General features: G+C 43.0%; 1 protein-coding gene across 1 annotated transcript in view; it reads left to right on the top strand.

Moving 5' to 3' along the window:
* The window catches only part of LOC139540961 (yjeF N-terminal domain-containing 3), an 81,590-nt gene that overhangs the window by 43,958 nt on the left and 15,685 nt on the right, over window positions 1-21,947 (top strand). Inside the window, exon 2 of the mRNA XM_071345050.1 lies at window positions 17,544-17,652. Coding sequence (XP_071201151.1) covers window positions 17,544-17,652 — 109 coding nt within the window. The remainder of the gene's footprint in view (window positions 1-17,543; window positions 17,653-21,947) is intronic.

The raw sequence follows: 21,947 nt of genomic DNA on the forward strand, positions 1-21,947 counted from the left end.
GGTGGAATTAATATATATTAATAATAATATATGCCATTTAGCAGACGCTTTAATCCAAAGTGACTTCCAGTCATGAGTGCATACATTGTCCATACAATACATACTGTATATAAATGTCCATACAATACCTACATCCACCCCCAGGATCCATTATAGCCCTGAAATGAATTGAATTATGACTCACTGTTGTGAGTAGCACTGTGACTATAGATTTAAGACCCTGATATCCAAGATATCCCAGTGCATCGTTCATGGGGGAGATGTGTGACAAACGGAATCTTTCTATTAGATTTGAACTGAGGAAATTGAAGGTATAATACAGTCTTCTCTGTGCCAGCTGAGGCTGTAGGTGTGGCTGTGGGGGTACATCACGGCTGCTACAGCACCTGCTCCGGCTTCACTGACGGCCGACAGCCAAAAGCGAACACACACACACCTGATGTTTTCTACTCTGGCCCTGATCAGACACACGCATGCGAACGTGTGCACATACACAAGCACGCACTCTCTATATATATCTTTTTCTCTCCATCTTTCCTCGCTTCTAGCCCTCACACCACCAAATCATCTTGTTCCCCTCAGGCTGAGGCTGGACTGAGCCAGAGATGGATGGCCTCACTAATCTCTGTTCTCTATCTCGCTCTGTTCTGCTCACTGCTAATGTCTAATAACCCCTGCCTCTTCTTCCTCTCCCTTCCTGTGCTCTCAGATGGGATGCTTCCTGTAACCACACTCGTCTTGAGTGATGAGGAAAATGTACTTTGTCTTTTGTGTGTCCTTAAGTGACATTGGTGCGCACACACATACGTACCGTGGAACAGAAAACCAGTCAGTATCTGGTGTGGCCACCATTTGCCTCATGCAGTGTGACACATCTTCTTCGCATAGAGTTTATCAGGCTGTTGATTGTGGCCTGTGGAATGTTGCCCCACTCCTCTTCAATGGATGTGCGAAGTTGCTGGATGTTGAAGGGAACTGGAACACGCTGTTGTACACATCGATCCAGAGCATCCCAAACATGCTCAATGAGTGACATGTGTGGTGAGTATGCAGGCCGTGGAAGAACTGGGACATTTTCAGCTTCCAGGAATTGTGGACAGATCCTTGCGACACGGAGCCGTGCATTATCATGCTGAAACATGAGGTGATGGTGGCAGATAAATGGCACGACAATGTGCCTCAGGAGCTCGTCTCAGTATCTCTGTGCATTCAAATTGCCATCGATAAAATGCAATTGTGTTCGTTGTCCGTAGGTTATGCCTGCCCATACCATAACCCCACCTCCAATATGGGGCACTCTGTTCACAATGTTGACATCAGCAAACCGCTCGCCCACATGACACCATACATGCTGTCTGCCATCTGCCCAGCACAGCTGAAACCGGGATTCATCCGTGAAGAGCACACTTCTCCAGCGTACCAGTGGTCATCGAAGGTGAGCATTTGCTCTCTGAAGTCAGTTACGACGCCAAACTGCAGTAAAGTGAAGACCCTGGTGAGGATGACGAGCACACAGATGAGCTTCCCTGAGACGGTTTCTGACAGTTTGTGCAGAAATTCTTTGGTTGTGCAATCCCACAGTTTCATAAGCTGTCCGGGTGGCGTGTCTCAGACGATCCCGCTGGTGAAGAAGCCGGATGTGGAGGTCCTGGGCTGGCGTGGTTACATGTGGTCTGCGGTTGTGAGGCCGGTTGGATGTACTGCCAAATTTTCTAAAGCGATGTTGGTGACTGATGGTACAGAAATGTACATTCAATTCTCTGACAACTGCTCTGGTGGATATTTCTGCAGTCAGCATGCCAATTGCACGCTCCCTCAAAACATGAAACATCTGTAGCATTGTATTGTGGGACAAAACTGCCCATTTTAGAGTGGCCTTAACTGTCCCCAGCACAAGGTTCACCTGTGTAATTATGTTTTTTTATCTGTTTTTTGATATGCCACACCTGTCAGGTGGATGCATTATCTTGGCAAAGGAGAAATACTCACTAACAGAGATGTTAACAAATTTGTGCACAAAATTTGGGAAATGTATTTTGCTCTAAAAGATCTCTGGGATCTTTTATGTCAGCTCATGAAACACTTTACATGATACGTTTTATATTTTTGATCAATATATTTATTCTTTAGAAACTCAGTCTGGGTCTCAACATACTGTTGAGTTAGAATAGTAGAATACACAAGGTGCAATTTCAAAATCAGCATTCTCCATTCAAATCTTACATTAATGTTCAAATTATTTCACAATACTGACAGATCAGGTCCTAGAGAGATATTACCATCTATGGCTGCAAATGTTGAGGTGGCTTATTGTAATGCTTATCCAATAAAAATGCACAAAAAAAAGACAGATTTCGCACATCATTGCACACGTTAGGCTACACACAATGAAATGTATTGAGACAAATTACAGACAGTAGCCTACAAGTAGCAAAATATAACTCAATTGATTGAACATGAAATGTATTTCAATATGATTGAAATAGGCCTATAGCCTGCCGTTTATATTTGAATGCAGTCCTCTCTGTTTTCATTTGAAGCATATTTGTATACGTTGCTGGTTTTTATCCATTGCAAGACATTAACAACTTTGTATTTGTAGTCAACATTGTTCTGAAGATATCGGCGGTCACAGAGAGACGAATAATCCATATGATTCTATGTTTAGAGGAGATCTTCTGTCTATAAAGTGATGCAGATCTGTTCTATGAGTGGGCATCGGCAGGCGTTTAGATTACAGCGTTTTGTTAAGTGCAACGGTAATAACGATGCTTTTGGGAAACAGTTTGGAGATTTAACAATGCTCTTGTGAAGAGTCTAACGATGAATTTAGCCTTAAGATGCTTTTGGGAAACCGGGCCCTGGCATTTGATTTTGTTAGTCACTCTCACTCAGATATTAACATGGCATACATCATGGCAAAATGTATAGAATCCTAGGAAATTAGCTTTAAAACTGCAAACATTTATGTGTAGAATTACTGGAAATTAGCTGCAAATGTTTCTCTCTGCCCCATGGCCAGATGAGTAGAATTGCATGATATTCATTATATAATTGCTACATTTTCTCTCTCTTCCATTTCTCTTTTGTTTGAGTTTGGGAAACACTGCGCTAGCCTCCATGATTTTTAACCAAGGAACTTCTTGAGTGCTCAGCACAGGAAGCAACTCCACAGCTTTTCTCATCAGTCTCTAAGTGCTGCTTAACTCCAATATTCTATTTCCCCGGTCGCCGTTATTCTTATGACCGAACCCTTTTTGCTGTTGCACCACTTAATCACATTTAATGTCATTATGAGCTTATCTTAATGCTAATGCAAGGTTCTACAGGGAGAAATTAAGGAGACCGGCTGTGTGTGAGTGAGTGAGAGAGTAAACCCCAAAAATACTAAAATAATGATTTTCCAGAGAAGATCCAGATCTCAGGGAATTAGACCAAAGTTCTCAATTGGTACAAAATATATAGAGTACTGCACACACTACAATTACTTAGGTTTAAAAATAAGCTCAACTGGACACGTTAATGAGGCAGTGAATGAACTGAGAGAGAAAGCAAGCAGGGCATTCTACGCCATTAAAAAGCAAATTCAAATTGAAATACCTATTAAAATTTGGCTAAAACTAATTGAATTGAACCAATTGCACTTTATGGCAGCAAGGTGTGGGGTCCACTTGCAAAACAAGATTTCATCGAATGGGACAAACACCCCATTGAAACCCTGCATGCAGAGTTCTGTAAGATTATCCTACATGTCCAGAGGAAAACTACAAACAATGCATGCAGGGCAGAATTAGGCCAATATCCACTAATAATAAAAACTCAAAGAACAATTAAGTTTTGGAAACATATAAAATACAGTGACCCCCTCTCATATCATTACCAAGCCCTGCAATGCCAAGAGCTGAGCAAAGAAAAGAGTCCCCTCATCCAGCTGGTCCTGAGTTCACAAACCTGTTCTACTAACACACTGAAGCCTCAGGACCAGAACATCCAATCAATCAGGATAAACCAAATTACAACACAGTCAAAACAAAACTATATTGCTTATTGGGAAACACAAGCACAAACACAAAGCAGAATGCAGTGCTATCTGGCCCTAAATTGCCAGTATACTGTGGCTAAATATTTGACCATGGTTACTGATCAAAACCTTAGAAAAACCTTGACAAAGTACAGGCTCAGTGAGCACAGCCTTGCCATTGAGAAGTGTAGACACAGGAAAACCTGGCTCCCTGTAGAGGAAAGGCTGTGCAACCACTGCACAACAGCAGAACCTGAGATGGAGCTGCATTTCCTGACAAAATGTCAAAATGTCATTTACCCAAATTTGAAACCCTTATTCAAGGTTTCAAAGACCTCTCTGATGAGAGTAGGCTACCCGTCCTGTTTTGGGAGGACGCAGAGAGCTGTGGGTTGGTAGCGCACTACATTGCTGCCTGCCATGAGTTGAGGGACAGTGTCTGACAGACCAATCAACCTGCACATGTACTCTACTGTATGCTTATTGTTATTGTTGAATGTATGGTTATTTTGACACTTGGGTATTGTTGTTACTGTTGTCCGGTTGACAATTTTGATTCTCATTTAATTTTTTAAATATTGTAAATATCCAAAACAAGCTTGGGCAATATGTACATTGTTACGTCATCCCAATAAAGCGAATTTAATTGAAATTGAGAACAGCCTGAGCGAGAGAGAACAGCCAGAGAGAGAGAGAGAGAACAGCCAGAGAGAGAGAGAGAGAACAGCCAGAGAGAGAGAGAGAGAACAGCCAGAGAGAGAGAGAGAGAACAGCCAGAGAGAGAGAGAGAGAACAGCCAGAGAGAGAGAGGGAGAGAACAGCCAGAGAGAGAGAGGGAGAGAACAGCCAGAGAGAGAGAGAGGGAGAGAACAGCCAGAGAGAGAGAGGGAGAGAACAGCCAGAGAGAGAGAGGGGAGAGAACAGCCAGAGAGAGAGAGAGGGAGAGAACAGCCTGAGAGAGAGAACAGCCTGAGAGAGAGAACAGCCTGAGCGAGAGAACAGCCTGAGCGAGAGAACAGCCTGAGCGAGAGAACAGCCTGAGCGAGAGCGAGAGAACAGCCTGAGCGAGAGAGAGAGAACAGCCTGAGCGAGAGAACAGCCTGAGCGAGAGAACATCCTGAGCGAGAGAACAGCCTGAGCGAGAGAACAGCCTGAGCGCGAGAGAGAGAGAACAGCCTGAGCGAGAGAGAACAGCCTGAGCGAGAGAGAGAGAGAGAGAACAGCCTGAGAGAGAGAGAGAGAGAGAGAGAGAGAGAGAACAGCCTGAGAGAGAGAGAGAGAGAACAGCCTGAGCGAGAGAGAGAGAGAGAACAGCCTGAGCGAGAGAACAGCCTGAGCGAGAGAGAGAGAGAACAGCCTGAGCGAGAGAGAGAACAGCCTGAGCGAGAGAGAGAACAGCCTGAGAGAGAGAGAGAGAGAGAGAGAGAGGGAACAGCCTGAGCGAGAGAGAGGGAACAGCCTGAGAGAGGGAACAGCCTGAGCGAGAGAGAGAGAGAGAGAACAGCCTGAGACAGACAGAGAAAGAGAAATGGGGGGTTACCGGAAAAATCCACATACTGTGTCCACCACACGCTCCTCCATTTTAACTTGTTTCTCTTTTACCACATGTGACGTGGCTATTCTCTGATGTGTTGGGTCAGATCAGGACAGAAAAGAGGGCAGTGGAGGTTGAGAGAGGAGGACAGAGCGAGAGAAAATAGGACAGAGAAGAGGAACAGAAAGAAGGAACAGAGAGGAAGACAGAGAGGAGGGACACCAGGTTTAATAGCACAAACTTTCTAAACCCAGTGGCCCAACATCGCGATACTTCCGAGAACGCTTCCGAAGCAGACTCAGCTGACCAGATAGGGTTGATGAGAGAATTAAAAAAATGATTCCTTAGTTTATAATTTTCTGGAAATCTAAAGGCACGATCTAGATTAGAGTCAATGTCTTAAGTAGTTGAATATGTTATTACTCCAACCTCGTGAAAGTGACAAACTGACCACTTTTCATTTTCTTCAAAAACAAACTATATCGAAGGAGTGCTTTTTGATTTAATGGCATGCACATGCGCAGTTCGTCACGAGACGACCGTTAGACCCGGTGACGTGTTGTTTCTGCGCATGAGTTTAGCGAGCCAACGTCACCATGACATTGCCTACAAGCGTGATTTGGGATTTCTATTGGAGAAGCAGTTTCTACAGTCGTGGCCAAAAGTTTTGAGAATGACACAAATATAAATTTTCACAAAGTCTGCTGCCTCCATTTGTATGATGGCAATTTGCATATACTCCAGAATGTTATGAAGAGTGGTCAGATGAATTGCAATTAATTGCAAAGTCCCTCTTTGCCATGCAAATGAACTGAATCCCCCAAAAACATTTATACTGCATTTCAGCCCTGCCACAAAAGGACCAGCTGACATCATGTCAGTGATTCTCTCATTAACACAGGTGTGAGTGTTGACTAGGACAAGGCTGGAGATCACTCTGTCATGCTGATTGAGTTCGAATAACAGACTGGAAGCTTCAAAAGGAGGGTGGTGCTTGGAATCATTGTTCTTCCTCTGTCAACCATGGTTACCTGCAAGGAAACACGTGCCGTCAGCATTGCTTTGCACAAAAAGGGCTTCACAGGCAAGGATATTGCTGCCAGTAAGATTGCACCTAAATCAACCATTTATCGGATCATCAAGAACTTCAAGGAGAGCGGTTCAATTGTTGTGACGAAGGCTTCAGGGCGCCCAAGAAAGTTCAGCAAGCGCCAGGACTGTCTCCTAAAGTGGATTCAGTTGCGGGATCGGGGCACCACCAGTACAGAGCTTGCTCAGGAATGGCAGCAGGCAGGTGTGAGTGCATCTGCACGCACAGTGAAGCGAAGACGTTTTCCGGACATCAGGGACAGATTGATATTCTGCAAAATGTACAGGGATTGGACTGCTGAGGACTGGGGTAAAGTCATTTTCCCTGATGAATCCCCTTTCCGATTGTATGGGGCATCCGGAAAAAAACTTGTCCGGAGAAGACAAGGTGAGAGCTACCAACAGCCATGAATAAAGAATGGTACCAACGCATCCTTCGAGAGCTTCGAGAACTTCTCCCAACCATCCAAGAACAGTTTGGTGACGAACAATGCCTTTTCCAGCATGATGGAGCACCTTGCCTTAAGGCAAAAGTGATAACTAAGTGGCTTGGGGAATAAAACATCGATATTTTGGGTCCATGGCCAGGAAACTCCCCAGACCTTAATCCCATTGAGAACTTGTGGTCAATCCTCAAGAGGCAGTGGACAAACAAAACCCCACAAAGTCTGACAAACTCCAAGCACTGATTATGCAAGAATGGGCTGCCATCAGTCAGGATGTGGCCCAGAAGTTAATTGACAGCATGCCAGAGCAGATTGCAGAGGTCTTGAAAAAGAAGGGTCAACACTGCAAATATTGACTCTTTGCATCAACTTCATGTAATTGTAATTATAAATGTAATTATACTTCAGTATTCCATAGTAACATCTGACAAAAATATCTAAAGAAGACACTGAAGCAGCAAACTTTGGAAATTAATATTTGTCATTCTCAAAACTTTTGGCCACGACTGTACATACATTTGAAGTCGGAAGTTTACATACACTTTAGCCAAATACATTTAAACTCAGTTTCACAATTCCTGACATTTAATCCTTGTAAAAATTCCCTGTCTTAGGTCAGTTAGTATCACCACTTTATTTTAAGAATGTGAAATGTCAGAATAATAGAAGAGAGAATTTTTATTTCAGCTTTTATTTCTTTCATCACATTCCCAGTGGGTCAGAAGTTTACATACACTCAATTAGTATTTGGTAGTATTGCCTTCAAATTGTTTAACTTGGGTCAAACGTTTCGGATAGCCTTCCACAAGCTTCACACAATAGGTTGGGTGAATTTTGGCCCATTCCTCCTGACAGAGCTGGTCTAACTGAGTCAGGTTTGTAGGCCTCCTTACTCGCACATGCTTTACCAGTTCTGCCCACAAATGTTATATGGGATCGAGGTCAGGGATTTGTGATGGCCACTCCAATACCTTGACTTTGTTGTCTTTAAGCCATTTGCCACAACTTTGGAAGTATGCTTGGGGTCATTGTCTATTTGGAAGACCCATTTGCAACCAAGCTTTAACTTCCTGACTGATGTCTTGAGATGTTGCTTCAATATATCCACATAATTTTCCTTTCTCATGAAGCCATCTATTTTGTGAAGTGCACCAGTCCCTCCTGCAGCAAAGCACCCCCACAACATGGTGCTGACAACCCCGTGCTTCACGGTTGGGATGGTGTTCTTCAGTTTGCAAGCGTCCCCCTTTTTCCTCCAAACATAACGATGGTCATTATGGCAAAACAGTTCTATTTTTGTTTCATCAGACCGGAGGACATTTCTTCAAAAAGTATGATCTTTGTCTCCATGTGCAGTTGCAAACCATAGTCTGGCTTTTTTATGGCGGTTTTGGACCAGTGGCTTCTTCCTTGCTGAGCGGCCTTTCAGGTTATGTCGATTTGGGCTCTTTTTACTGTGGATATAGATACTTTTGTACCTTCTTCCTCCAGCATCTTCACAGGGTCCTTTGCTGTTGTTCTGGGATTGATTTGCGCTTTTCGCACCAAAGTACGTTCATCTCCAGGAGACAGAACGCGTCTCCTTCCTGAGCGGTATGATGGTTGCGTGGTTCCATGGTGTTTATACTTGCTTGTTTTTTATTGTACAGATTAACGTGGTACCTTCAGGTGTTTGGAAATTGCTCCCAAGGATGAACCGGACTTGTGGAGGTCTACACATTTTTTTTCTGAGGTCTTGGCTGATTTCTTTTGATTTCCCCATGATGTCAAGCAAAGAGGCACTGAGTTTGAAGGTAGTCCTTGAAATACATCCACAGGTGCACCTCTAATTGACTCAAATGATGTCAATTAGCCTATCAGAAGCTTCTAAAGCCATTACATAATTTTCTGGAATTTTCCAAGCTGTTTAAACGCACTGTCAACTTAGTGTATGTAAACTTCTGACCCACTGGAATTGTGATACAGTGAATTATAAGTGAAATAATCTGTCTGTAAACAATTGTTGGAAAAATGACTTGTGTCATGCACAAAGTAGATGTCCTAACCGACTTGCCAAACTATAGTTTGTTAACAAGAAATTTGTGGAGTGGTTGAAAAACTAGTTTTAATGACTCCAACCTAAGTGTATGTAAACTTCGGACTTCAACTGTATCTTCATTCTATACCATCTTTGTCAATAGATAGTTATTTTGGCGTTAGCACATTTCACTTTGTCTCTATGAACAGACCATTAAGATGGGGGGACACTCACACAGCTCTGTTAACCCCATAATCATGTGCTCATAAGTCATTAGAGCAGTGGTTCACAAACTGTGGGGCGCGCCCCGGGGAGTGGAGAGTAGGGCTGTACCCGACAAAAAAAAAATCTTGGCCGACCAAAAGCTGTCTGTTCTTTTGACCAATTGATTGGCGGACATTTTTAAACGTGTATTTTCCATATAGACACACCATATGTGTTTTTGAATCGAGCTTGTCTGATGCATATAGTTGATTGAGGAACACACTATTGTTGTTCTTAACGGATGTAAAAACAGACTTAATTTGCTTGGTGTTTGAGGTGAAGAAAACAACTTTGAAAAGCTCCACTATCAGATCCCCAAATGGGCACATTTATTTGCCTACATTTGCGCGCAGGCCAGGTAGGCTATATAGTCCTACTTCTAAGCGTGCGCCCCGTCCTTACTCAACATCTTACTCAACATCGACAGGAGCGCTCCAAACAAAAGACAATGACTAAATTGACAAAACGCGTAAATGGAATGAAATAAAACAAAACTTGTTTTTTACAAGTGTGGCATGTGTCCACTCCGACAATGAGAACAGGAAGACTGGAATAATAATATTGAATCCATTAAAATAAATTCCCGTAACCAAAGTAATAAATATTGTAGATTAGGATGGGTAATGGGGAATTGATATACACTAAAAATCAAACGCAAACAATTCACACAATGAAGTTATGAAACAATGAATGTGCACAAATTGGCGGGAGAGCGCATTCTGGAGAGAGAAGTGCATTGTGCATCTAGACGCATGAACAATTCGACTTCTGCATTGGACATGCAGCATTTACGGTGAGGCCTTAGCAAAAGTCAGGACATTCATACTTCTTGCGCTTCGCAGAGCTGTTGTCAAGGAAGTGAGTTTGTATTTATACAGGATTTATCGTCCCCACCTACCGTCAACCAATCATGTCAACTCGGAGCTAAACAGAGCCCTCAGCATTGTTACAAAATTTGTGAGGCGCATGGCGATGCGTTACCGAGCTCGATTTGCCTCTGGAGTCTCCGCATTTGCGTCACACCCTCCATATGGAGCCCCCGACCACATTTCCAGATCAATCATAAATTGGCTTTTAGTCTAGGCCTCCACAATGGATTAGTTCACTGAGATGGGCACAAAAGTTTTAGAACACTTACTCATTCAAGGGTTTTTCTTTATTTTTGTCTATTTTCTACATTGTAGAATAATAGTGAAGACATAATTACTTTAAAACATGAAGGTCAGTCAAAACAGAACATTTCAAGAACTTTGAAAGTTTCTTCAAGTGCAGTCGTAAAAACCATCAAGCACTATGATGAAACTGGCTCTCATGAGGACCACCACAGGAACGGAAGACACAGAGTTACCTCTGCTGCAGAGGATAAGTTCATAAGAGTTACCAGCTTCAGAAATTGTAGCCCAAATAAATGCTTCACAGAGTTCAAGTAACAGACACATCTCAACATCAACTGTTCAGAGGAGACTGCGTTAATCAGGCCTTCATGGTCAAATTGCTGCAAAGAAACCACTACTAAAGGACACCAATAAGAAGAAGAGACTTGCTTTGGCCAAACAATGGACATTAGACATGGTGGAAATTTGTCCTTTGGTTTTGAGTCCAAATTGGAAATGTTTGGTTCCAACCGGCTTGTCTTTGTGAACAGATGATTTCCGCATGTGTATTTCCCACCATGAAGCATGGAGGAGGAGGTGTTTTGGTGTGGGGGTGCTTTGCTGGTGAGACTGTCTGTGATTTATTTCAAATTCAAGGCACACTTAACCAGCATGGCTACCACAGCATTCTGCAGCGATACGCCATCCCATCTGGTTTGAGCTTAGTGGGACTATCATTTGTTTTTCAACAGGACAATGGCCCAACACACCTCCAGGCTGTGTAAGGGCTATTTGACCAAGAAGGAGAGTGATGGAGTACTGCATCAGATGACCTGGCCTCCACAATCCCCCGACCACAACCAAATTGAGAGGGTTTGGGATGAGTCGGACCGCAGAGTGAAGGAAAAGCAGCCAACAGGTGCTCAGTATATGTGGGAACTCCTTCAAGACTGTTGAAAAGGCATTCCAGGTGAAGCTGATTGAGAGAATACCAAGAGTGTGCAAAGCTGTCAAGGCAAAGGGTGGCTATTTGAAGAATCTCAAATTATAAAATATATTTTGATTTGTTTAAAGCTTTTTTAGTTACTACATGATTCCATATGTGTTATTTTGATGTCTTCACTATTATTCTACAAAAAATAGTAAAAATAAAGAAAAACCCTTGAATGAGTAGGTGTTCTAAAACTTTTGACAGGTATTTTATATATATTTGTTACTGCTCGACTAAAACAGTCTCGGTCGACCAACGACCAAACAATTAACCAGTCGACTAATTGGGGTCAGCCCTAGTGGAGAGGTAGGGGAGATTAACAAATGCTAAGGAAAAAAACATATTTTTTTCACCCAGTCAGGCTTTCAACTTACTCTTGAAAGTTGTAATAGTAGAATGCAAAGTGTAATTTCGAAATTGGGTAGTGCATCAGGAGTTTTCCTCTTGTCATGTCATTCATTGCAGACCTTAGAGAGCTATTTCTAGAAATGTCCATTTGATCAACTAGCCCATGCCAGCTAATGTTTTTTAGCTTGCTTTTTTAGCCCATTGATTTTTATGTAATGTTTGAGTCACTCAGATAATCCATGAATATACAAGACATGGCAAAATGTGTAGAATTGCGTGGGATGTTCCCCAATTATGACAGAAAGTTTGGGAAGCACTGCATTAGAGAGAGTGTTGTGATGTTCAGTCATGTGGTCCACCCAGTCTTAATTGTGTGCGTTTTGTGTGTAGGCCCTACTGTACGTTTCACATGTCGTTGTTGGAGTGACGTGGAAGCAAAGTGTTTTACAAGCAGCCCTCTGCTCATAATAATACAAATGCTAGTGAGTGTGTGTTTGAGAGGTGGTGTGTGTGTACTTGCGGCGCATACACGCGTGTGTGTCTGTCTGTTCCCCTCAGGCTGGGGCTGTGGAAGTAAACAGGCTGATTAAGAGGCAATTGTTCACAGCTGAGCACCCTGAGCCAAAGCCTGAGTGGTGTGGAGCAACGCCACACCATGGGGACGCCCATGACCACCACACACACAGGGAAATGAATGGAGACTCTAGGGGAGGAAGTGAGGTGTCCCAACACTGGGACTCTCCAGCTTGTTACTGTCTCTGCTGCTACACTGGCAAAACAAAAGTATGTGAACCCTTTGGAATTACCTGGATTTCTGCATAAATTGGTCATCAAATTTGATCTGATCTTGATCAAAATCACAACAATAGACAAAAACAGTGTGCTTAAACTAATAACACACAAATTATTGTATTTTTCTTGTCTATATTGAATACATAATTTAAACATTCACAGTGTAGGTTAGAAAAAGTATGTGTACCCATAGCTTTTGGAGAAGTCATTAGCCTATCAGGAGTCAGCTATTCTGGAGTCCAATCAATGAGTCGAGATTGAAGATCTTGGTTAGAGCTGCCTTGTCCTATACAAAACACAGCAAAATTTGAGTTTGCTATTCACAAGAAGCATTGCCTGATGTGAACCATGCCTCTAAAAAAAGAGAGCTCAGAAGACCTAAGATTAAGAATGGTTGACTTGCATGAAGTTAAAGGGTTACAAAAGTATCTCAAAGCCTTGATGTTCATCAGTCCACGGTAAGACAAATTATCTGTAAATGGAGAAAGTTCAGCACTGTTGCTACTCTCCTGGCTGTTCTGCTAAGATGACTGCAAGAGCACAGCGCAGAATCCTGAATGAGGTTAAGAATAATCCTAGAGTGTCAGCTAAATACGTACAGAAATCTCTGGAACATGCTAACATCTCTATTGACGAGGATACGATATGTAAAACACTAAACAAGAATGGTATTAATGGGAGGACACCACCGAAGAAGCCGGAAGAAACTTTGCTGCAAGTCTGAAGTTCGCAAAAGAGCATCTGGATGTTCCACAGCGCTTCTGGCAAAATATTCTGTGGACAGATTCAACTAAAGTTGAGTTGTTTGGAAGGAACACTAACAGAAAAAAAGGCCCAGCACACTAACATCAAAACCTCATCCCAACTGTAAAGTATGGTGGAGGGAGCATCATGGTTTGGGGCTGCTTTGCTGCCTTAGGGCCTGGACAGCTTGCGATCATCGATGGATGAATTCCCAAGTTTATTAAGACATTTTGCAGGAGAATGTAAGGCGATCTGTCCACCAATTGAAGCTCAACAGAAGTTGGGTGATGCAACAGGACAACGACCCAAAACACAGAAGTAAATCAACAACAGAATGGCTTCAACAGAAGGAAATACGCCTTCTGGAGTGGCCCAGTCAGAGTCCTGACCTCAACCCAATTGAGATGCTGTGGCATGACCTCGAGAGCAGTTCACACCAGACATCCTAAGAATATTGCTGAACTGAAACAGTTTTGTAAAGAGGAATGGTTGAAAATTCCTCCTGACAGTTGTGCAGAAAATTACAGAAAATGTATGGTTGAGGTTATTGCTGCCAAAGGAGGGTCAACCAGTTATTAAATCCAAGGATTCACATACTTTTCCCACCCTGTACTGTGAATGTTTACACGTTGTGTTCAAATAAGACATGAAAATGCATAATTGTTTGTGCGTTATTAGTTTAAGCAGACTGTGTTTGTCTATTGTTGTGACTTAGATGAAGATCAGATCAAATGTTATGACCAATTTATGCCAAAATGCAGGTAATTACAAAGGGTTCACATACTTTTTGAAGGACTACAGTACTAATGTGTGTTTTCTGTTCACTGGGAACATGAACTACAGGGAGTTCTGTCTCATTATTGACCCAGCTAAAGAGATACAATAAGTTATATTGAATTCTGTCGACCCAGCACACTCAATATGGGTGCCATTTGGCCTGGTCTAGATGCCATGATCAGGGGTCTTGCATTCTGTATGCTCTACACTGCTTCCTAGTGGTGATACCTCCTCACTACCAAGAGAACTGTAAATAGTGGGGTAGGATGATGTTCCCCAGACTAACACAGATCTTAGGTCAGTTTTATGTCCCCCCACCCTAATGGTTAACGTTAGGATTGGGTGAGGGTTAGCTGATCCAAAATTGGTGCTTACGGGCAACATCTAACCAAGGTGACAAGGGTTAGCTCTACATTTTATTTAGCCCTACAGGCAGTGACCAAGGATCAATTTCACTCCATAGCTTACTGTAAAAGTACTATAGTCCTATTATAAGAGCAGCCATCCAACATAGTGGACAAAGGTGATCTTTGTAAAGACCATCATGTGTCAGTGAGCCAGGCAGTCGGCCCCAGGCTAGCCCTGGGTGACAGCTGTGATGCTCTATTGGCTGAGCTAAATGCCAAAAGCCCTGCTGGACGAGGTGGGTTTTAACACAGTGATCCTAGAGCCACAAGAGAAGGGAACACCTGGCCAACCTTTAGCATTCAACTAGTTACAGTGAAATGAAGGTTCTGGTTATGATGAAAGAAGGTTATGTTTATGATGCCTGTGTGTTGTTAGCCTGCAGGCTATTTATTTTCTTCGGATGGTGTTTTTTCACCATCTGTTTTGTTGGTTAGGAGATGTGAATGTGGGGTTGTCTGCCAGGGTGATAGCGTTTTGAAATGCTTTCAACATATGACTTTCAGCTGTTGAGGACCTGAAATAACTATTAAAGCGTTTCGTCATAAGATGTAAGTCTAAATAAGGTTTGACATCAGACACAAACTCCTTAGTCATTGTTGAGCTTCCAAGGTCATTGTTGAGCTGCCAAGGGGCTCGATTCAATCCATAGCACCGAACATCTGCATTGTAGTGCGGTTCACATTTAAAAGTCATTTCCAATTGATCCGACATATGCAGCGTTTACCTTGAATGCAATCTCTGCGACTGTGGGAACATTGCCTTTAATTGTCAATCGCGCTATAAAGCAGATCTTCAGCGCTATGGATTGAATTGAGTCCTAATGCTGTTACGTGCTTTAGATTGTCTCTGTAGTCACAAATGGAGGATGAAAAGGGTTATGAGAAGAAGAGATTATTTGTGCTCCTTTATATTGTATGTGTGAGAGCAAAGCATCAGCTGACACACAGATTATGCTGTAAACAAAAATACTCCTGCTGGAAACACAAATGTCGCTTTAGAGGCAAACACGTGATGCAATTGGGCAAGCAGCAGTGACACACCCGCGTGCGAACACGCACACACATAAACTGACCGTTAGCTCTATAGCTGGAGAGGTTCGAAATGTTTCGATCCTGCTGCTTCCACAGTATATTGATGGAAATGATCTTTCTCTCCTTCCTCTCTCTCTTTCTCTGCTGAACTCATGCAAACTAAATTAATCTATGTTGTCTTGGTAACACATGAACATTTTTTATCTGCGAACATTTGGGCAAATAGGACATCGACATTACTGACTGTTGTTATTAGAATGTTGTGACTGCATCGATCAATTCTCACTCTAATAAAATGTGTTAAATTATTACAGCTTATAAACATGTCCATTTAGATATGCTATCATACAATATGCTTCGATTATAATGTTCTCCATCGTAGTCAGAGAAAGTTGTGATGTAGTACTCCAGCTCTCCACCAGGTGTCCCTAGTGTGATAAGGAATACTGTACTTTCTGTGTGCCTACAGCAGCTCACGTGCAGACAACACACTTATAGGATTGCCTTATAGGATCTGTTCACGTAGTGGATGAGAGGGGACATATCAGTAGCAGTGTCCCTGTCACCTGTCCAAGGCCAAGCCCCACTGTGACACACACAGCCAGACTAAAACCTGACCGGCCAAACCAGCAGCAAACCAGCAGGCCAACCTCCCTCGCTCTGATACAGCAGCATTAGTCACACAGCCAGCACGCACAGAATGACAAATAGCACAGAAACAATGCATCCAGAATTCACACACACACATAAATGAGGCACATACTGCACACACACGCACTCAAGCAAGCACATGCGGTGCCATGTAGCTACTGTAGGATCGGTTTTCAATGCTCCTTTTCCCTCTCTGGTTTAACGAGCACACCCAGTATATTGACATCAGTTTACGGTCTGTTTCAACTTTAAGCCTTGACATATACCTGTTTCAGAGCCATGCAACTACCTAATTCATAATTGACCGTGCAGCGGTTCAAATCCAAGTGCAAATGCCGTTTATCAAACTCCAGGTGGTGCTATGGTCAGATGACATGAAAATAGAGCTCTTTGGCCACACACACCAATGGTGGCTTTGGTGTCGAAAAACAGAAGCCTATACAGAAAAGTATCTCATACCTACGGTAAAATATGGTGTTATGGGGCTATTTTGCTTCCACTGGTACTGTGACCCTTGTTAAGGTCAGCGGCATCATGAACTTTACCAAGTACCATGACATTATAGTCAAAACCTGGTTGCCTCTGCCAGGAGGCTGGCAGTTGGCCGCAAGTGGATCTTCCAGCAAGACAACAACCCTAAGCTCACATCAACATCCACAAAGAAATAGTTAATTGTAAAAAGTCTCTGGACTTGAACCCCATTAAAAACCTTTCGTTTTAATTGAAGAGGGGAGTCCATAAGTGCAGACGAAGGATATCAAGGATCTGTAAAGATTCTGTATGGAGGAACTATCTAAGATCCCTCCAAATTTCTTCTGTAATCTCATTAAACATTTTAGAAAAAGACTGTGTCGTTAACCTCGCAAGGTTAGGGTGCTGCAGTACTGAAAAAAAGGGGTGCCAATAATCTTGACTCCTATCTTTTTTTAAATTACTTGTTAAATCTCTTTCTCTGAGCAATTTAAATTAGTAAAACATTTGCATACTTTATAACTCAGTATTTGTATTATTTATTATATACAGTTGTTTTTGCTCATCTTTATGAAGGGTGGCAATCATTTTGTTCCTGACAGTACCTCTTTCAGAGCCATGTAAATACCTACTTCATAAACTTAAACTTGGTACCGTCTTTACACTCAAAGGAAAGACTTCAGGCCTCAGACAATCCCCAACCAAGCATTTCATCTAACACGCAACACAGCAACATATGTTTTTGAGGTTTATTTCCAGTTTGCTGAGAGATGCATAAACAGTGCTGCCGTACAGTATATAATTGAATTGTGATTGACTGAATCTGATTGATGATGCTAATGCTCTGTGTTGTGTTTCCCTACAGTAAAGTGGAGACAGCAGCCATTGAGACAGAGCTGCTGAGGGACTACAGGTTTGGCCAGCAGCAGCTCATAGAGATCTGGGGGCATGCCTGCGCCATCGCCATCACCAAGGTATGTACCCCTTATCCCCCTATTCTCTCTCCAATAATCACCTTTTTGGGGACCATTCATCCATTTATCCCTCATTCCCCAGATTCTGATGCTGTTCCACCAAATAGTATTTCAAAACCATGCAACTTTCTAATATCTGGGGATGTACAGTAGGAACTGTGAATAGAGATTTAGGGAACACACAGGGACTGTTCTGTTCTCTGTAATTCTTGAAAAAACAGTGAGTGTGGGTGTTTATTTACAGTTGTGGGAGAACTGTCCCCCTCAACAATGCTGTGTCTCTGCTCCATAAACCCCGAGGCACATCAGAGCCTCTGTTCACTATCTGGCCTGATTGTCTGATGAGAGACTGATCTGCTCAGCTGGGAGCCAGTCTGGCAAGTCCACATGCCCCTTATCAGACCCTTGTGTGTGTGTGTGTGTGTGTGTGTGTTAGCACGTGTATGTGTCTGCTTATGTATCATGTGTCTGTTTTTAGCTTGTTTGTCTGGTTGTGTGTGTGTGTGTGTGTGTTCGCCTCTGTGTGTAATGAGTATGTGTGTAAGTTCTCCAAGTCAGACTGCCTGTAGTCAGCGGTAGCAGCAGCAGTGTCTGGAGTGTGTCTCTGTGGAGCTGTCAGGAACACACGTGGTTCCTTTGACCAGACGGTTGGCTGGTTTAACCCTGCGGTTGTTTGCTCCACGGGCACCCAGTGTTGTGTGATAAATGTTCCCTGAGATTCCAGACATATGAGACACTTTCCTTTCAGAGAGAGAAAGTCTGATTACCTCAACCACATCCCCTTACCACCATTATCACCAGCAGCCAATGGTCCATGGCCAGAGCGGACACAGCCGCAGCACACATACCGTAGCTAGACAAACAGCGCCTGGCTCGGCCCGGATCGGCCTGGGGCTTCTGCACCCACATGCATGACATCACTGTTATTGAAGAAAAGTGCAGTAGTAGGGCTTTGGGATTTCACTGCAGTCGTTGCAGTTGCCAGATAGATTAATTTTTCACCAAGTAATCGCCCCCCATACGTCCAAAGACATCCAATCCCCCCGGCAGCAACCACACGGGCCATGACGGGTCCATCTCCGGTGTGTTCCTCTGTGATCTGGGCTGGAGTGCGTGTGGAGCGGCGCCTGTGTTCAGCCTGGGTTGGGAAGCCTTTCAACACCTGGGGAGACAAATAATGTTCCGCTTCCACGGAGCAGTAAACGCTGGAGTGTGTTGTCCCTGGGTCCCTGTTCTGTCTACTCAGGATGTGTTCAATATGTCAACATGTCCGTCGTAAAACATATTCATTATCCTGCGCAGCTTTCATTAGTGTGTGGCCGTATTTATGTGTGTGGGGGGGGGGGGGGGGCACGTGTGTGTGTGTGTCTGTGTATCCTTGTGTATGTATTTTTCTTACACTTTATAATTTTTACCCATAATTCTTATTTATTTATTCCTATTTTACCCCATTTTTCTCCGCATTTTCTGACTTGTCTCATCGCTGCAACTCCCCAACAGGCTCGGGAGGCGAAGGTCGAGTCATGCATCCTCCAAAACATGACGGCCTGCTTAACCCGGAAGCCAGCCGCACCAATGTGTCGGAGGAAACACCGTTCAACTGATGACCGAGGTGAGCCTGCAGGCACCCAGCTCGCCACAAGGAGTCGCTAGAGCTCGATGAGCCAAGTAAAACCCCCCCGGCCTGGGAGGGCATAGGCCCACCCACTGGGGAGCCAGGTCCAGCCAATCAGAATGAGTTTTCCTCCACAAAGGGCTTTATTACAGACAGAAATACTCCTCAGTTTCATCAGCAGTCTGGGTGGCTGGTCTCAGACGATCCCGCAGTTGACGAAGCCAGATGTGGGGGTCTGGCGTGGCTAGCGTGGTTACACGTGGTCTGCGGTTGTGCGCCAGTTGGGTGTACTGCTAAATTCTCTATGACAACGTTGGAGGTGGCTTATGGTAGAGAAATGAACATTACATTGTCTGGCAACAGCTCTGGTGGATATTCCTGCAGTCAGCATGCCAATTGCACTCTCCCTCAAAACTTGAGACATCTGTGACACTGTGTTGTGTGACAAAACTGCACATTTTAGAGTGGCCTTTTATTGTCCCCGGCACAAGGTGCACCTGTGTAATGATCAGGCAGAGTTCTTCTGTCCAGTGTCTGTGTTCTTTTGCCCATCTTAATCTTTTATTTTTATTGGCCAGTATGAGATATGGCTTTTTCTTTGCAACTCTGCCTAGAAGACCAGCATCCCGGAGTCGCCTCTTCACTGTTGACGTTGAGACTGGTGTTTTGCGGGTACTATTTAATGAAGCTGCTAGTTGAGTACTTGTGAGGTGTCTGTTTCTCAAACTAGACACTCTAATGTACTTGTCCTCTTGCTCAGTTGTGAACCGGGACCTCCCACTCCTCTTTCTATTCTGGTTAGTGCCAGTTTGTGCTGTTCTGTGAAGGGAGTAGTACACAGCATTGCATGAGATCTTCAGTTTCTTGGCAATTTCTCGCATAGAATAGCCTTCATTTCTCAGAACAAGAATAGACTGACGAGTTTCAGAAGAAAGTTCTTTGTTTCTGGACATTTTGAGCCTGTAAACTCAACTAGTCTAAAGAAGGCCCGTTTTATTGCTTCTTTAATCAGTACAACAGTTTTCAGCTGTACTAACATAACTGCAAAAGGGTTTTCTAATGATCAATTACCCTTTTTAAAATGATAAACTTGGATTAGCTAACACAATGTGCCATTGGAACACAGGAGTGATGGTTGCTGATAATGGGCCTCTGTACGCCTATGTAGATATTCCATTAAAAATCTGCCGTTTCCAGCTACAATAGACATTTACAACATTAACAATGTCTACACTGTATTTCTGATCAATTTGATGTTATTTTAATGGACAAAAAATGTGCTTTTATTTCAAAAACGAGAACATTTCTAAGTGACCCCAAACTTTTGAACGGTAGTTTATGTATGAAGGTATTTATGTGTGTGTGTGTGTGTCTATGTATAGTGGGACATGTGTCTGTGTGTGTGTTGCAGTAGTGTGTGAATGTCAGGTGGACGAGCAGATGTATCTCATTACTACGGATGTTAGGGAGGCAATACAGTCGTTGCTCCTGTGTGTACTATGTGTGCGTGCATGTGTATGTGTGAGGATAGGACTGAGGAGCCTGGTGAGCTGACATACAGTGCATTTGGAAAGTATTCAGACCCCTTGATGTTTTCAACATTTTGTTACGTTACAGCCTTATTCTAAAATTGATTCAATTGTTTTTTCCCTTCCTCATCAATATACATACAATAACTCATAACAAAGCAAAAACAGGTTTTTAGAAATTTTGGCAAAAAAAAAAATGTATTGACATATCACATTAACATACAGTACCAGTCAAAAGTTTGGACACACCTACTCATTCACGTTTTTTTCTTTATTTTTACTATTTTCTGCATTGTGAAATAACACATAAGAAAAAATATAGTACCAAAAAAGTTCAACAAATCAGAATATATTTTAGATTCTTTAAAGTAGCCACCCTTTGCCTTGATGACAGCTTTGCACATTCTTGGCAAGTATTCAGACACTTTATTCAGTACTTTGTGGAAGCACCTTTGGCAGGGATTACAGCCTCAAGTCTTCTTAGATATGAAGCTTGGCACACCTGTATTTGGGGAGTTTCTCGAATTCTTCTCTGCAGATCCTCTCAAGCTCTATCAGGTTGGATGGGGAGCGTCGCTGCACAGGTATTTTCAGGTCTCTCCAGAGATGTTCGTTCAAGTCCGAGCTCTGGCTGGGTCATTCAAGGACATTCAGAGACTTGTCCCAAAGCCACACCTGCATTGTCTTGGCTGTGTGCTTAAGGTCGTTGTCCTGTTGGAAGGTGAACCTTTACACCAGTCGGAGGTCCTGAGCACTCTGGAGTAGGTTTTCATCAAGGATCTCTCTGTACTTTGCTCAATTCATCTTTCCCTCGATCCTTACTATTCTCCCAGTCCCTGCCGCTAAAAAACATCCCCACAGCATGATGCTGCCACCACCATGCTTCACCATAGGGATGGTGCCAGCTTTCCTCCAGACATGACCGCTTGGTATTCAGGCCAAATAGTTCAATCTTGGTTCTCATGGTCTGAGAGTTCTTAAGGCCAGGCACCACAGGCAAAATATATCAATTTTCATATTTTGGGATATTTGCAACTATAACTTACTTCCATACTTTCATAAAATGTACAAATAAATTGCCAATAATGTATATACATACAAATAAAGTATAATTTTATCCCAACTATGTCAACTACACCTACCAAAAATGT

This window comes from Salvelinus alpinus, chromosome 16, assembly GCF_045679555.1.
Source record: "Salvelinus alpinus chromosome 16, SLU_Salpinus.1, whole genome shotgun sequence".
Taxonomy (NCBI): Eukaryota; Metazoa; Chordata; class Actinopteri; order Salmoniformes; family Salmonidae; genus Salvelinus; species Salvelinus alpinus.